General features: G+C 41.9%; 1 protein-coding gene across 1 annotated transcript in view; it reads left to right on the top strand.

Annotated features, from left to right (window-relative positions):
• Nucleotides 1-7,819, top strand: part of mvb12bb (multivesicular body subunit 12Bb) — a 31,971-nt gene extending 24,152 nt beyond the window's left edge. The window contains exons 8-10 of the mRNA XM_029440342.1: nt 3,587-3,642; nt 4,118-4,177; nt 7,687-7,819. Coding sequence (XP_029296202.1) covers nt 3,587-3,642; nt 4,118-4,177; nt 7,687-7,728 — 158 coding nt within the window. The 3' untranslated portion in view covers nt 7,729-7,819. The remainder of the gene's footprint in view (nt 1-3,586; nt 3,643-4,117; nt 4,178-7,686) is intronic.
• Nucleotides 7,820-18,764: the final 10,945 nt, after the last annotated feature.

Here is an 18,764-nt window from a genome sequence, read left to right as displayed (position 1 = left end):
TCAGGGTAGGGGGCCATTTGTATTCTCTCTCATTAGGCAATTTGACTAATGACCTGCCGTGGCTGTAGAGCTACTGAGGGACCCGGAGCCTTGCGCCCTCTCTCTTGCAGCAGCCTGAACACACACCCTCTATTGGAATGGCACAGATGGCATGCCCGGGCGACAAAATAAACTACAATATGTCTCCGAGATGCTGTCAGGCCTGGGCACTATTTCTCATGTCAGAGAGGGGCTAAGGGCTGTGAGTGGGCAGAGGGGGTCCTCCTCCAGCTCTCTGTTCATCTACTCACCATTATCTGCAGAGGTGACAGAGAGCGGGGTCTGCAACTAGAATAGCATTTCCATGGTCTGCATAAAGAATCCGTGTCAAATTGAGAGTCACACCGACAGGAAAGGTATGTGAATGTCTACCCTGGCTACACGAAGAGGAAAAGGCAACATCCAATTGTTTGGAATATGATATACAGCAGGTTCCACATAAAGCTCAAACCTGTTTTTGAGCAGCTTTACTTATTATTTCTTATTATTTTGTGGAACTAAACAATAGAAATAAGCTCCGTCATTATACCATGTTGTAATAGGTGCTCACTCGCACTTGCACATTACTGCCCTGACTGTGACTTTCCCACTTAATTCAGGCGCGAGACAGATTCACCCAAGTAATCTTACGAGACAGAGATCAATGCAATTCTGCTGAATTAGTGAAGTGTAAAATAAAAGTTCATCAACATTCCCAAAGTGTTTCTCTTGAGTTGTGGTTCAGGTAATACGTGGTATGCTCGATCACCCACGCATATTTTTCCATCAGTCAGTGTCGAGAGTGCTACTCGGTGTGGTTTATGTGTGTGTGTGTTTGTATGTACGCCTGTGAGCACGGCCATGTCTGTTAGAACCCTGGAAATGCAATGTATGGCGCTGCTGAAGTCCTGGGTGACAGTGCATCCAACAATGGAAGAGTGAGGGATTAGTGCTCAGCCCAGCGTACGAGGGAGCCCTTCCCGCCCTGAAACAGCCATTCATCTGTGCCCAGGGGCTGGAGATGACAATGCAGCCATTGCTCATCGCACCTGACGGAGCCATTAATAAGGCAATGATCCACACGGGGCCTGTGCTGACTCCGTTCTTTACACTACAATCACTCAAGCCACAGGGTCCTCCTTACTTAACGCCACCTCTGTGCTCACCGCCGCCACCATCATCATCATCATCATGATAGTCATTGTACCAAAATTCCTGCCAGATGTTTTCATATTGACTGCACTCACATACTCCAAACTACCCAATTCCCTACACTGCAATACAGTCATGAGTTAATGGACTGTAGCCGGGCCATTTGAGCGGCTGGAACATGCCTCATAGTGGGATTCCTGGTCAGAAGATTGGATTTACATTATGTTTGCCCTTTGCACCTTCGGATTTCACCATGGTATCCATTTCTTACCACCAAGTCATCTCCTGCGCCTCTCCATTTATCTGGATGTAAGATAGCCTCTCTAGTATAGATGGTGGAGGAATACAAAGTGAGATCTGGTTTTAAATGTAATCCTTGAGCAATAAAGAAACTCTGTGGCCTTCAGCTCTGCATTCATCTGTCCGCGCCGCGCAGATCCATCAGCGGCTACAATCTCGGCTTCCCGTTGCTGGCTATTGATTTAAATGTATTCTCCCTGCCTGCCTCTGCCTGGTGTTGGTGCTCCCAGCGACACAGTGCTCCATGTTTGTCCACTTGTTTTTATGAGCTTAAACAAGTCCTTGGACAGACCCAATCGCCTTGGTTCGCTTGTTGCTTAAGATAGCGAAATATCCAAAGGCTCGACAGAGATGTTGGTGTCAATGCCGGGGCGTTGAACAGCCCTCGGTTGAGTGGAAAAGGAGGCTAAACCTTTCACTCCTAGCATTATTATCTTTTGACATGATAGCGCTTTGGCTCTCGGGATGGCAATTTCGGTCTTTCGGCCCATTATTGGTCCACCCCTTTGACCCAGACTGAAATATCTCAACAGCTGTTGTATGGATCGCAATACAATGTTCTACGGACATCCATGGATCCCAGTCGATGAATCCTAATGATTTTGGTCATCCCTTGACTTTTCATCAAGTGCCACCATGAGGTTCTGGTTTTGAGTGAAGTATCTCAGAGACTATTGGATGGATTCCAAGACGAATCTTCATGTAGCGCCATCACCAATACTTTGGTTTAGGACTAAACACCTGCAAACTGATGGTATTCACATCCACATCAGCTGTCATTCAAATACTGACACGCTAAAGTAACATGGTGAACATTTAACCTGCTCAACATGTTAGCTTTGTTATTGTTTTATTGCTCAGAGCGCTGCTGTGTCTTCGTAGAGCCTCACAGAGCACGGCTGTACACTCTTGTCATGACTACATTTCTACTGCGGGAGATGATCGGAAGCCAAGAGACGAAAATAAGCTTTCCTGTGGTCATGATGTCAAGGGTCATGCTTTGATTACAAAGATCACATTGTACTATACTTGTGTGGAAAGTGCCAAACCGTGGATCTGTGTAATAACCAAGAAAGGAAAGCAAGTCGCATAAGTGTCAAAGTGAGGGAGGGATAAGTTAGAATGTCTTACTTTGGAATATTGCTGCGAACAGGAAAGGCCAAAAGGAGTGTCGGCTCCAAAACGATGACTCATGAACAGCTTCGGCTTACATTTATGAGTTCCTGTTCCTGTGCCAGCGGCCTGATGGACTGTGGGTGAAAGAACACCAGTTGGAAGCTTGGCCTCTTGATATTTGGGGCTCCCGTCGAAGCCAACGGCAGCAAGTTTTTGTGCCTTCAGATTTGGGAGTTTTATAATGAAGCCGAGCAGCTGCAGTTTTCCCTTCAGTCTGGAAACGGGAGGCTTTGAGTCCCTTGTCACCCTGTGTTAATTTGGGCCCTAATGTATTTTATAAACAAAGGGCTGCTCTCTAGCCTGACAGTCGTGACACCTTGATTCCAGTGCAGGATGCATGCAGTACGGGGTTACACCATTAATAATCAACTGGCAGCCATCACACCATTTTAACCACGATCATTATGATAAAGGGCATACACTTAATTACAGGCCTGCTTAATTATAGCTCTGTTGAAGCTCGTTTGTTTGGTCAAATGCTAATTATACCACCACGCTCTTGGCAAGTCCTCATTTCAATCCACTTTTTGCCGGCTGAACAGTGTGGCTTATTTTCATGCAAATTTGATATCTGGTGAATGTTTTGTCTCTCTTCTTTCCCCTTTTCTGTGCCTTGCGTGAGTGTGTCTTTGTTTCCGAGGTGAACATCTCTCAGACAAGACGGAATCGGGAATAATCAAGAGTAATTAAACTGGAGGAGGGTTGGAGGAGAGAGTGGAGGTGCTCAAATACAGCAGAGAATAAAAAAAAAAAAGCCTTTCATCTTCTCTCTGGAGATAGAAGGAGGGGAGGTGTCGGGGTGGCTGGGGATGTTGATAGCTTTGCTGTTTTATAAACCCATGCTTAGTCTTGTGGAATTACTCAGGATCAAGAATAGAGAGTCATATATATATATTTTATGGCACCCTTAAACTCTTGTTTTTTTCTTACTTTTTCGCAGCTCTGGACGATGTGCCCTTTGTGATCCCTGAGAGGTTTTATGAAAACCCCAAAGAGGTAAACGTCAATGCAAAAATGATTGTTTTTATTACAAATAATATAAGAGGGGTCATGGTAGTTACTGTGCAACTACTTATCCTGCAACCTGTTGTGTAGTGTGGGCCACACTATAGTCCCGATATCTGCTTCTTCTTCACAGTATGCAGCCTTTACTCTTTTCCTTTCCTTTGCTCTCCTCTCCTTTCCTTTTCCTTCCCTCTCCTTCCTCTCCCCTCTGTTCCTCCAGACTGAGTGATGAATGCGTGCAGTCAGGCAGAGCTGGCTCAATGCAGTCCATTTGGCTGGCTGGCGGCGGTTGTCACTATAGCCCCGTTTGTATTGACACCGAGAGGGAGAGGATTAAAGATTTTAAGCATGCTTACTTAGCCATGAGCCTAACCGCCATGTTTCTTGTGTGTTCCCCCCCCCCCCCCTTCTTCTTCTTCTTCTTCTTCTTCCTCTCCCCCCCTCCTCTCCCTGCTTTTGATTTCAGATGCAGCAAGTCAATTTAATGGGCATTACGATCAAATCCCTGGCAGAGATCGAGGAGGAAGTGAGTAGAGGCTGCAACGCTCGGCTGCCACTGACGCCGCTGGCCCAGAATGCAAAGCAAACGGTCTTGGGGTTGTAATTAAGTGTCTGAGACAGCGAGGCCCTGTTGGCTCCACTAAGCCCCAATTGAATAAAAGCATGGCCAGGCTAGGCAGCCATTCTCTCTTAAAAGCTTTGTCTCCTGTTCCAAAAACACTTGACTTTTATTCCCCAATTCTTCTCTCATACAGCTCAATCTCGCACCTCGCACAGTGCTGTAGGTCTCGGGGAGCCTTTCCTCTGCTCGGATTCTGCATGTTTGACTTTTCAAGTTTCCAATCGGCTCCACGTTCAGCAGGGAAAAAGTTACAGATCATGCAGAGCAAAAATAAAAGCGCCACAAAGTCCTCCCCATTTCTGATGAAACACTGTAGCCTGCAGGCATTCGTGGGAAGAGAATCATCTGCGTGCAGCCCATGTGTTTGTGTGAGAGCAAGGGAAAGAAAGAGAGCAGGTACGTGTGTGTGTGTGTGTGTGTGTGTGTGTGTGCTTTTAAAGAGAGTGACAACCCCCCCTTCTCTCTCATTAGCACGGTATCTCGGTATCAGAACTGCCAGGAAGTGACAGACCACTGTAAAAGAACAGGTGCTGTTGGGTTTGAGATGTGTTACAGAGCAAACACTCCCTCATCAAACCGGGTGTCTGTTCTGCACTCTGCCTCTGTCTTCTGTCACATACTATCCAAATCACACAGAGTCGCCATCTTGTCATATGGTCATCTGAATGAAGCTCATTGTCAGCGAAGGTATTAATGGCGTGTACGTGTGTATACGTGTGTGTGTGTGTGTGTGTGTTTTCCAGGGTGGGAGACAGGCTGGCTGCTCATCCTATATGCTCTTGTCTTTTTTTTCTTCCCCTTCTTCCTCTCCTTCTCAGAGAGTGTGATTAGCAGGAGGACACATGGTGAGCTGAGCTGGGAAAGGGAAGGGGCATGAGAAATCATTAATTACAGCCGCGCTGGAGCTGATGAAGTAAATGTGAGATAGTGTAACACACAGGATTTAGTGAAGTGGACGACAGCACAAGATTAATGGTGGGGCCGGGCTGATGAGGATGAAGTCACAGCTTAGCTTGATAATTAGTTTCCAAGTGGAAACATCCCTCACCATTGTGTTATTTTTACTTCTCTCCTCGTATTATTATCCCACGATGAAATCTGCAGAACAAGGAGCGAAACACACTCAGTGATATTCTCTCTCACACACACGCTGAACAGCAGAGGTGTTCCTTTTCAGAAAGTGATGCACGTCTGAATCACTGTGTTTGTTCTGTTCCTCGTCTAGCTCTGCTTTTGTTACACTATACATGTAAAGTCCAATATGTGCTCTCTGTACTCAAGGCTTCGGCTCATGAAACACACACACAGTGTTGAATTTCAAAGTCGTACTGTACTCCAGTTTGCTAAATATTGTTGAGCCTTTTCTTCTTCTGTTGTCCAGAAGAGGTCACTGTCCGTGCTTTAACTGTGGAGCTCCCCCCCCCCCACCCCCTTTTCAGAAACTGGAGGAGCTTTCAGCACAGAACCTAATTGCCTCTCTCTAAACCCATTAAAAAATATAGATTCATGAAAGAGATGTACTTTCAAGAATTATACATATGCACATGTAATTGAGGGAAAACTGTTGTAATCACAGCCACAGTTGCAGATAAGACCATTTCCTAACAGGCATCACTTAAGCCATGTCTCGGATGATGTTGGTTCCAGCAATTAGGCATTCTTTTCATTTCCCAAATGACTCACAAAACTTGCGGATATTATAATTGCTTTTAGCCACGCATATCTAATTTGTGTCTTTTTAAGTGTTAATTAGTACGCGATTTAAAGTGACATCTTTATGTAGTTTGCTCTGCTGAGAAATGTTGTTGGCGGCTGGCTAATGATTTTCAGAGGGAGCATGCTAGGCTGGAAAGAAATGTGTATGCACACATGACAAGAGTTTCATTAGCACCTATGTATGATGGGCTTTCAGTGTTTGGAGGGAGTTATCTGTGTGTGTATGTGTGTGTGTGTTTTCAGTGCATGCATATGCTGTGTGTGTGTTGCCATGTGAATGTATGGAGGGACAGTGGTGTACAGGGGTATGTGAGAGGTGTGAGAGGGAGAGCTCCAAATAGAGGTGGAATTAATGAAGACAACATGTCACATATTTTTGGCAGTGGAGCAGGGACAGGAAATGAAGCTCGGCTCGTCTGGGTGACTGCCGCCCATGTTCTAGTGTGTCACTGTCCTGTCAGCCTGTGTATAAAACTGGCAGACATTGATACATGCTCTCCCTGATAACACCCCATTCCCCCATCCATCATCCCCACACACACACACACACACACACATGTGCACATAGGATTATTTATTTACTGAGCCAGATGTTGAGACGGAATTGTTGTGTGGTGGGGGGCAGAATTTCTTCACAACTAACAGGCTTGTGCTACGTGACAGGTTCCTGGGTAACTTGCAGCTTCCCCTCCAGTAGATGAGAATCAGGAAGTCGGTGTTTTGATCGCGAGAACCCGGTCTGAGCCATCGTGGCTCCGTGGCTTCTGTTGGGAGATTTGGAAACTTATTTCAGTGATCATACAGCATCACCTAGTGCTGTGTCGCAGTAATACAACTGTCCAGATACTTTGAGTCACACAAACTTTACTGTTTGGGAAGTGGAAGTACACGCCAACGTTAATGTTATTTCATCTAATCAAACTAATATACAGTTTGTTATTGCAGATCTTTTAATTGCTAATAACCTTTAATCATTTCAATTTGTATTTAAAGAATATATTTTTGGTAAATGGATTTTTATTAAGTTAAAGATCTCAGTGCTTCCAGGAAGTGCTAATGTTTTTTATTTTACCGAACCTCAACTAAAGAAACTGATCTGATACCAAAAGTAACATCCGTGTACCTCACCGTGTGGAAGTCACCTGTCTGCTTCAGGGCCAAAGGCCACGTGGCGTCATCTTTGACCTTTTGAATGCTGTTGCCTCCATTCCTTGTAGTTAATGTTTGTAACAATATAAACTTCCAGCATTAAAGTTAAAAACGTCTACTCAGTAAGGTGTATCTTTTCTATAGAGGGTAATAAAATCAGGATTTATAGAATCAGTGAAAAGGAACTAAAGTTACGCACTTTCCTGCCTTTTAATGTCATTTAATCTAAATGGAAGTGTGAAGCCCTCTCGCCCATTAAAGAGTAATGTCCAGGCCTTGCCAGAAGGGGGCAGTGTTTGTTTGTATTTTCGCCAGGATCATTTTGGACCTGTGGGAGAATAACATTAAATTAAAACATTTTTAATTTATAGTTCAACTTCATAACACTTTAGAAGATTCAGAGAGTCGTTTTGATTATTTTATAAGCATTTGATAAATGTTTAAACTTAATTGATTTGCTGTTATTTATTAGGATGATGCAGGTTAATTATGTATTTGACTTGTTCAGTGTTGATCAGTGTTTTTTTCTTCTCCTTCTTCTCCTGCAGTTTTACTATAACTTCAGCGCAGAGCGAAGCATTGCCGTGTAACTGAACTGAACAGCGCTCACCCCCCCGGGCAGACACAAGGACTGAAACGCTCCAGATGGATTAAAGGGATCATTTGTAAAATAATGTACTAATGAAATCAAGAAAAGGTTTGGGCTCCACCTCCACTATATTATGTACAAGTATTCTTTTTACCTTAATTGATTCTCTTTTAAATGATTCAGTACTTTTTTTATTGTGCATTAAATTTTAGAAGATTTTCAACTTATTTATCTTAAGTGTCTTTTCTAAATGTGTGTTTTGTCCCGTGTTACTCAGAACTCCCTGTATAAGTGTCATGCTCAAAATAAACCAACTAATTAATATCCCTAAACAGACGAATTCATGAAAGTCTGTTAGCTGTGACTCACATTTTGCTCGTCAGAGTAACGGGACCGTGCTGACAGTGAGTCGCAGTCAGGGAGGACAAAAAGGAGCAGCCTCATCGCACGCAAACAGCCCCCCTGATGTTCATTTTCCAGCAGAGGCACCTTTCCATCACAAAGTTCATCATGAGCAGCGTGCAGCAACAACGAGCAGAGCTCTTACCCCAGACGCCCGCCCACGTCAGCGGTGACTCCTCTCCTGAGTCAGGTCTTTAACAATAGAACAGAACATGTTATTGGTGCTTCATCAACATGTTATTTCTCTCCTCACCTGTGTACACAATCATTGTGTGAGCATTGTCTGGACACATGCAAATGTTGATTCATTTATTTCTCTTTAACAAACCAAACAACACCTCGCCGCCACATTCAGAGGCAGGATTTACAGGTCGATACCAAAACATCACTATCTCCTCACTCCGGCTCTCATGTGTCATTTGCAACTAATTAAATTGTCAGATTCCATTTGCACATTTTTGCAGGTGTAATTAGTATTAGAAACTCATTAATGGATTAATGTCCCCGTTGTTAATTACACTCTCCTCCTGCTAAGTTTGTGAACTTATGGATTCTGCTAACAATGCAGGTATTTTTGTTTTTTTCCCCCCCCCCTCCTGACCAAAATTCCTAATGGCTTTTGGTATTCACAGGTGTTTAATGAAGCGTAGAGCAGATGACAAGCTTCCAGGAGCGTTCGCGTTAACTCCTCTGTTCTGCTGCTGAAATCAGAGCGACGGTCTGAGGAATGCTCTGCAGAGGGAACAGCTTTCACGCTCCTTCATGAAGGTGACACTCATGTCAGTGATGCCCTAGAGCACAGTGACAGGCTTCGACAGCCCTCCTCCCTGCTGCGCACAAAGTGCACATATACAGTATACAGTGTGCCATATGTATCCAGGTTCACACACAGGTCCACCATTACTCTTTTGACTGATGCAAACTTTGCAACAACTATTACACCAACCTTTAAATCCATTTCATTAGATTATATGTTCACATCTCTCAAGAGTTTAGGCGGGATGTAAATGCATAGCAGATAGCGTATGAAGTCATTTCAGGTGTAACATTAAAACGATATTTAGAAAAAGGTGCTGAAGCAATATTCTATGTTTTTTTCTTATTAAAAAATCCCATGAAAAGACCAAAATCAACAACGGAGGGATCTTAACAACATGTGTGTGTAGCTGGAGTCTGACACCAACGAGCCGCCCTGTTGCACTCACTGAAGTGTTCACTGTTGTTGCTTCTTTAAGCTTCGTCCTGCCGCTGTAAATACTCACTAACGCACCAAATCTGCAGCTGAAAATAGTTCTCAACAAATGCACTATTTATTCCTTTTTAATGTAATGTTTGCTTAAAAAGTACAATTACCAGTTTAGAGATGATTTAGCCTTTTTTAAGTTTATATTCTTGGTCTTTTAAAAAAAAAAAAGATTTACGTCTTTAGTAGGAACTAATGGGCTTTGGGTTTGAGTGCTACCGACAAGCTCGGGTTGAGAAGTATTAGGAAGTGGATCACCGCATTGTTGCTTTTGGTCTTTTCATAAGAAGTGTTGACAATTATAAAAATATGGAATATTACCGGCCTTATCCTTTTTTCCGCAGAAGCTACATTTTGCTGGATGTGATCAGCAGTGAAGTGACTGCTGTTCTCAGCAGGTAGAGTCTGACGTGAGCTGTGCAGGTCAGATGTGAGAGTTTAGATGAAGCTAATCACCGCTCTTGCGCTGATGGTAAGAGAAGCAGGGCAGCCAAACTCTCCAGATGGGCACGGAGCTCTCTGCACCACAACTCCCTCATCAGCCCTGCCCTGCATCAAAAAGCTGCCTCACATGGTTTCACTTTTCCTTTCACTCCACTTTATGATATGGAAAATAGTAATGATTTTCAGAGACCACATTTTAAAATTAAAATGGAAACAACCTTTTTTTTTTCTTGTCTATAAGCTATGGCGCAGTTAAAGGAGTAGTCGGGGGCTGCTGTGTGTCTCAGCATCACACACATGGGGAATCTGTTTTAAACGTGCTATCTCTAACCTACCAGGATTAGGATCTTCTTATTCTGAAGAGTTGTCTCAGACGTTGAGCTGAACTGCAGAGCAACACATCAAAGCCCCACCCTCTGTGAGTCGGCCAGATGTCCCGTGGTCATTTTTAAACTCACACCCCGGCGCATGACATGGAGCAGTGTGTAAGCATGTAGACAGAGGTGGATGGGCCGCTTGGAAATTGGAAAAGGAAGCCTGTATTTATGAGGTGGTTTGAGGTGCTGTGTTAAGACAGGCTTAGCCTGCCACTCTCCCTCTGACAGCCCTGTTTCCCCCTGAGCAGGGGTGACCAAAGACAGAGAGAGGTGAAGGAGTGAAGGCAGGAAACCTGTCAAAGAGACCAGACCTGGACCCATGGTGAACAGACTCACAGGCAGGTGATGCAGCAAATCACACTGACAGAAGATGTAAAGCCTAATGTTCACATTATTCCTATTTTCATAACAAGAGAAAACAGGAAACATAATGTGATTCCTTCAGCCTGGTGCATGCTGGGACAGGCTAAACCTTCGGTGACCTTTAAACAGGAAAAGCTTTGTAAGAAAAATGAACATTCTAAGAAAACAGCGAAACCCTTACTCTACCATTTACCAGTTACCTCCAGCGGTCTCTTGTCGCTTCGTTCCACGTTGACGTCATGCGATGTTGGAGTGCCCCAGTGAGATTTGAAAGCGGGAGGTTGGACGTGTGGTCTTCTCCGTACCCGCCACCTTAACAAGCCCCCTGGCTGCACTCCGAGGGGAGCCTCACATCAAATCTGTCTTTCTGTACCACAGCTCGAGGTAAGATGAGTGATCTCCCAGAGCAGGGATCCCCTCTCCTCCCCCACACAGCGGCTCTCCTCCCCTCTCTCTCTGCCACGGCAGCAAGCCCATGTGAGTCACATTATTGTAATTGAGCAAGGATGGAGTCGGGTGTGAGGTGATCTCTCTCTTCATCCCTTCCCTCCCTCCCTCCCTCCCTCCCTCTCTCTGATATTCCTGCACATGTTGTGAAATGACCAGCAAACATCTCTTTTTTTTACACTGCCTGTAACACAGAAATCAATTAACTCCTTTCAAGTCAGATCAAAGGCCCAATACACCGTGCGGGTCTCTGCACAACCTGTGGGACAATTAACTCTCCCTTTGGACAGCGAGCAGGCTGGGCAGATGAAGGGAGGCTGCTGCCACTGTTCACATACGTGTGAAGTACTCGTAAACAAACGGGAAGTGATTGGACATAATTTCAACTAGCATCCCCCTAATTTACCAGTTAGCTGTGCATTTATACAGGATGAAAGGTTTCCATGGAGCTGCCGGGGCCATCACGACCAAAGCTAAATGGACTTTGACTTCTGCATATGTTTTAGAAGAGTTGTGTGCCATTAGCTGCCATGTGTCTGGCACAGCCATGGGAGGATTATGAGACAATGGGCTCCTGGGAACAGACATGTAAAAGCCCCCCCAACCCGCCTACATAGGAGCAAAACACCCCGACTGAAAGAGACACAAAACAACCACAAACAACGCTGAAGCGTCACTTGTAGCTCTTTGACATTTTTCATTTCATTGTGGTTGTTTGGCATCGTTTTGGGGTCATTCTGTGCCGCTTTGCAGTTAGTTGTGAGTCTCTTTGTAGTCATGTTTGTCTATTTGTGGTCGTTTTGCGTCTATTTTTGGTTGTTTTATATCTTTTTGACGTCGGTTTGCATCTCTGTGTGCTCCTTCTGGCTCTGGCCCCGGGGCCTGCTGACCCCTTGGGCCCCTGTGCCTGTGTCCGTCTGGCCTGTTCAGTAATGCGTCCATGGGCATGATTGTGGCACAACATAGTGTAGAGTGTGACATCAATCTGATTGGACAAGAGGGAGTGAGGGGAGCTTTCGTCCACAGACAGGTGCACTGACCCTGTCCACCCCTGAAGGTGCCACTTGCATTTTATTGGACATTTAGGACCGGCTAGCATTTTTTAACAGCCACCTGGATGCAATAAAGGGCCGGCTCCTGAGCTCTGGCTGCCCAGAGGATTTCCCAGCAGCTCCCGTGGGACCTCTGGCTAGTTAAGATGTTTATTAAGCTGAAAGTGGTCCAGTGGGAAAACACAGCACTTCTGAGAGATTCAGGCCAGCAGCTTTCTTGTTAGTTGGAACGCTCCCCGGAGGATTGGGTTTCTTTTTCTTTCAAACCTCGGAGGGAGGACAGGGTCAGTTCACGGGGCACAGGGTTGACCAACTGGTAACTAGGCACATGAACCCAGGAAGGGGGATATCTAGAGACCATCAAGGTCAGCTCGGAGCCATTCCCACAGTTCCCAAACGGAGTGTGTTAGCTAAACACGTCCAACGTAGCTCTGAAATGCAGCAGTAGAGCCACTTTGGAAACGTAATGGTCCACATTTCCAGGAAGTATCTTGTGGAAGCAGCCATCACTAAATATAGAGTGAGTTTGGAGGGTTGCTCAAATGTAAACGGGAGTGCGTACTTTGGCTTCAATACATATTTTCTTCTTTCTTTTTAATGCACAACTGAAGTTCTTTGAAGAAAATGCCCGTCCAGAACATTGTGATGTTAGTTCTGCTCGCTGTGTGACGGATCTTGACCTCACTAAGCTCTAGTTCAAAGCGCTGGTCTTTAGCCTCAGGCACTCTGCCCTAATAACTTCAGTTAGCCCGTGTTTTGCTTTTCTACGTTCCGCAGCCACGCCCTGGAGAAGGAGAAGAAGAAGAAGAAGAAGAGTGTAGAAGGAATCTCGAGGAAGAGTTAAAAGTGCTTCTTTACTTCTCAGTTTGAGAAACATTACTTTGTTTTCCTTGAACTTTGTCGGGGGCCGGCGGGTTAGCACACTGTGAACTGAGCAGCGCACGCGGCCAGTGATGGGTTTTTAGTGCTCTCTGCCTAATGTTCAGGACAGATTAGAAATGTAGGCCTGTGACAGATGCTGTCTAGATCTTCACTACCAGATCCACCCAGCTGCAAAACATCTGGCTGGATTTCTACCTTTTCCCTCTGAAGTGCAGCCTATTAATGACACACCCACAAGCACACACTCGCATTCAGAACGCACAAAACACATCCAGCGTGTTTGATGGGGAAGAAAAATCACACGTATGCAGATGTTTGAGTGTATATTTCATTTTATTTTCATTATATTTAATATACGTTTGTTTTTTTTTTCGTCCCTGTCACGCGGCACATACTGACACCAGGCTCTGCTGATTCTCCACATATTAGTTTGACATGAACACAGAACCATTTTAATTCCAGTTTATATGCAGATGTGTTTAGAATATCTTTCACGACTTCATCCGCCAAAGTCTGCGAGCTCATGCAATTTATTCGGCAGCAACGAGAGTTATGCATTCCTCACGAGGAGCGGGTAGCGAAGGCCGACGCTTGTTTTTAATGGCACACATCCTAAAATCATGCTCCCGGCCTCCCGAAGCCTCCTCTTTCTCTTCTGTCAGAGGAAACATTATTTCTGCGGAGACAAATCCAACTGAATAACACGATCATCTGATGAAAGGTGCTGCAAATCTCGCCTGAGCTGAGATGTCTGATGATGAAAACAGTCATGTAGCAACAACAAATGCCACGTACCCCACTGTGACATTACAGCCGTCGCTCACGTGCACACGAGCACAAAGTTTTCCACGCTTTTTGAAAGCTCTTTCCTCAAAAGGGCAAAAGCATTGTTTTGTTTCCGTGACGCCGCTCCACTCAGCACCTCTGTGAGGGATATTGAACGGTCCTCGTTGGGGAAAGATTTAATATTCTTTCGCCGCTCATTTTAAGAGTGAGAGAAAGTCACAAAGTCATGTGGGGGGGGGGGTGACATTTGAAGAGCATGGTTTAATTTAGTTTGAGATTCCCATGCAATAAGTTGTTCCTGATGTGTCTGAGCAGCTTAGGCTCACATGCACACTTGTTTGGGCATCGCCTGAGTGTGTGAAGTGAAACAGAAGGGAAGGGGAGATCCCCACATCATAAGACAAACACATTTTGTTATTGCTGGACTTCATAAAGTATCATCTGTTTCCATCTGCGATCCAACTTTCAACAACTTTCTTTTCTGAAATGTTTTGAAGATAATCCTCTGGAAAAAGAAAAGTATTTGTTGGATTTTAACAAAACATTTGGTATTTGTTTTTGTTTTATTATTGCATGACACAATTTTTTGTTTTCATGACTTTACCACAAAGAACTGTGTGTGGGGGGGGGGGGGGGGGGACCTTTTAATGTATGGAATACACAGCAAATCATAGCAAGTGAATTATAATAAGACGAAAAATATGTTATTTTTCTATTGAAATGGAAATGGTAATAAAAACATGAACCGTTATTACAATAATATGACAAGAATTATTAGGATATTTTGAAAAAAACTATTGGAATTAATTAATGAAATGAAAATGATTTAAAAATATATTTTGTTCATGTTTGTTTGTCCTTTAAGAAATGTGTTTTTATTGTAACTTTAATCACAATCTTCTCTAAACATGGTTTTCATTACAGAACATTCAAACTAATTTATACTGAATGTGCATAAAACATCTTTTCAGCCACAAACTTCTCTCAGAAAAAAGAATATATGTATGTTTATACTATCATATATATATTTATTTATTTATTTATTTCATCACAATAATAAAAGTAACGTGGAACTCATGACAAGATAATACCAGGACACAATGATTAACAAATAAATTGACTATATGAACATTAAGAAAATAAATACAAATACTACGATGTAATATATTCAAGTAATATACTTTATATTATACTTTGTGGTAAAGTAGATTTTGTTTGCATTTCAATGTTTTGCAATTTTGAAAAGAAAAATGTATTATTAATGAATAGAACGAAGAATCAGGACTTTTGACTGATACACATGTTTTGAAGTAAAACAACTTTACATTACTTTTATCTTTAGACATTTTTAATTAACAGTATAAACAAGTCAGTAGTAAAATAGCAGACATGGTGTTTCTATTATTCTCAGCAAGAGTTACAGTGGAATTAAACGGGGAAATGAATCTGTAATACAAATAATCTAGACGCCTGCCTGTAAATGTTTTACAAAAAAATGAATATATAGCAAAAAAATCATAAAAATACAATATAGTATTAATTTCTGAATCTAACTTTAATATAAAGATTTTTTTACATACATTTTTACTTTTACATGAAGTAAAGTATTAAAGATTAATCCAGTCATTGAAAGTTTAACAAACACGAATAACATGATAATTATGTGACTTGAATAGATTAATGTTCATTTTGTTTAATTCATATATTTACAGCAGGTATTACTCACATCGCTTCCTGTTTCAAACTATTTTATATTAGTATTTGTTGGTATTTTTAAGTTCTATTAGAAGTTAACAGAATAAGTTGTACTGCCTGGTTTTGTCCAGCAGGGGGTGATATTGTAGTTCAGATAGTGGGATTTGGGGGGTTTCGAGTCTTATCAGAATACAACTGTGAAGTAATACGTGTTCAGACTGAGTCAGGGGACCAGGTGCATTAATGTGACTGCATCCTGGATCTCTGTCATCAGGTGACACCATGTTTCTGAGGAGAACGTGCGCGTTGTGGCTCACAATGACGAGGTGTCGCGCGGTGCTCTTTACCAAAATGGCAAGAAATCTGAATAAATTGACCAAAAATATCTTATAGCCACTTTTCATTAAATGGTTAGGATTATTATTTCATTCTTTTTTTATTATGATAAAAGCACCATATTACTTGGAAGGTTTTTTTTTTTAATAAGTCATAAATATTACCCTGAAATAAATGTAAATAGAGTTAACAAGCAGGAGATGGAGGGCTTTAAACAGTAATGTTACAACCATCTATATGCACTCATAACTCAACTACATCTAAATTATAGCAGCTTGATTTATTATTTTCTCAAAAGATAGCAACAAAACTTACGATTTCCATCTTTTAAATCATCTATTATATATATATATATATATATATATATATATATATATTGTTTTTAAGTGAGTTTAAACGGTTTTCAATTTAAAATAATTGTTTAATCATTACATTAGTAGTGATCATGCCAGTAGTAGTAGGCTACTACAGGTATAAGCCATTGTATAATTGTATGTTTATGCTATTTTTATTAGTATTATATAGTCTGGGCTTTATTATTAACATGTTAATTACAGCTCAGTTTTGCTTTGTGTTTGAACAAACTACACACGTGCAGGTAAACAGTCTCAGACCCACATTTCAAACGTGTATGTCAGCTCGCTGTCACACAGGCCTCTGTCAGGCTATCTGTCAGGAACTCAATAAATTTGTCAGTGGAGAAAAAAAAAGGGAAGCTGAATCCAATAAATCATAACATAAACAAATCTAGCCATGGGTTGACAGTGCTGTATTATACTTTGGCTTAATCCTGGGGGAGTTGGGATTATCCTGCAGTATCATTTTTTTTGGCTGTCTCAGTAAAATAGGCCGTGTGGCCCAGGCGAAGAAAGAAAAAGCAGAAATATGTGAGTGAGAAAGAAAGGGGACGTGATGTTTAAAACATAACAAAATAAATGACTACACTGTTTATTTTGTGTGCATCTGTGAATTTAAGATAACTGGAATTAATAAATAACGCTTGCAGGAAATATAAAAAAAATCTACAAAATCAGATGGACCCAATTTGTGATTTAAATTAAAAATCAAAACCAGTTGGTATATGCTACTTTAGTATTCAGGGGCCCTTAGGCCTGTGGGGGCCTGCGTCTCATCCCCTGTTTGTTATTACAGCAGTGCACCGCCTGTTTGCTTCCTGTGTTAAATCACAAGTATAACAATATTCATTTTCTTTTTTTTAAGATATGAAAGCGACTAAAAAAAAACTGCAGATAACATTAAGACTCAGCAAAAAACAAAGAAAACAAAGAAACCCCTAAAACAGATTATATTACAGTTGATTTGTCGCAAATTGCCGACGTGCAAACCTTCAATACGCGTCACTGCTGATCCACGAGCGGTCGGCGGCGGCGATGACTTCACGAGGAAACTTCTTTTTACAGCCACAGGAGATATTTTTACACACACGTCCTTATGTGCGGCTAAAAAGAACTGTATCAAACAACATTTCCCCTCAATTCAGTTAAATGTTGCATGAGAAACTGTGCTGCTGTCTTGTTTTTAAGATGCTCAAGTGCAACTCAGCAAACAAAATGAAAGGAGCCTGTATTTTCTTTTTTCTTTCATTCGAGCTTAAAAAAAAAACACGCATCATGGAGAGCTTAGAAACACTCATTAAAAGATCAAAGTGAGTTAACTATCAAAGTCCTCTACCCATGCAATTTAGGGAGCCATTATGTCTTTAGTTTGCAGAGTTTCTCCTTTGAGGATGTGAAGTGTTCTTCCCATTTTCACTAAAGTATATTTTTAAAATTCTTATCTTTTTTTTGCTTATAGGTATAATTAAGAATGCTCAAGTAAAAAAACAATTAAAAATAATAGCATAAATGCAGCGATAATTACAGGCCACATATTAAATCTAATATTATGGCTTTACGTTAAGGTGTATTATCTTTCTGTGATTTTTTTTTTTTTTTTTTTTTTTTTTTTTTTGCAATACATTGATTATAGCCCCCGGGCGGGTCTGAGGCCTGACAGTTGTGTGAGTTATTCTCTGCGTTGGAAAATGAATGGATCCTGCGTGGCTTATAAACAGCGTGATGTTAATGTAATTAAAGTAGAAAGATTGTCCATGTGTTTATACATATATTTTAATTTGATTGATGCGTTTGTTTGAAATGGATGTAAATGTAACGAAGTCATGCAATAATTTGATGTATGTCTTTGTATTAATGTATTTATTGTTAGTTCTGTAATTCTTTATCTTCTAAGAACAGGCCTATACATTCATACATGTAATGCCACACTATTTGAAATAGGCGTAATAACATCATTAGCACTGCTAATTGCTGGTATAGATTTCTTCGTTTTTTTTAAATGCACTTTCACCCAAACTTTGTGCCTCCTCTCTTGTAAAAATGTCACATCTGACAATTTTGCAGGCAAAACTGCGCAAATTTCCGCCATTTTAACTTTGCTTCCGCTCAATATTTTCACTTTCTTCTAAATCATTTACTCTTCTTCTGCATTCAAAAGCTCATATTTTCTGTCTTAATATTCAGAGTCCATGCACTTCACTGTGAAAACTAATCGAAATCACAGCAGCCTGCAGGAATGTGCATTGCTGTAATGGCGCATTATAATGGTCTCTTACCTTTCCGATGGATGCAACAGTTCTGGTTACTTTAAAGTAAATTGCTTAACTTTGGGAGACCATTGCTTTTCTGTTACTGCACACCTGCTGCAACGTTTGTCAGGCGAGGGAGGGCTTGTCATGTAGAGGCTCATTAAAACACCGCCGGCTAAAAGTTGGCGGATTGATTTATTGAATGAATGTTTGATGTCCTCATTCACATAAGTGACCCGGCCGATAACTGCTGAATGAGCGGAGGAGGACGGGGATGGGGAGGGGGGTGGTGGAGGACGGGGAAACACGGGCTATATCATATGTATTTAAAAATGTATTGATTATATTGTATTGATAGTGCTCAGCTCATAATGCTTCTTAGTGGTAAGATAATCCAATATAGTG

The sequence above is a fragment of the Cottoperca gobio genome, chromosome 9 (assembly GCF_900634415.1).
Source record: "Cottoperca gobio chromosome 9, fCotGob3.1, whole genome shotgun sequence".
Taxonomy (NCBI): Eukaryota; Metazoa; Chordata; class Actinopteri; order Perciformes; family Bovichtidae; genus Cottoperca; species Cottoperca gobio.
The sequence above is the reverse complement of the archived record's forward strand: the minus strand, read 5'-3'. Positions and strand labels throughout refer to the sequence as shown.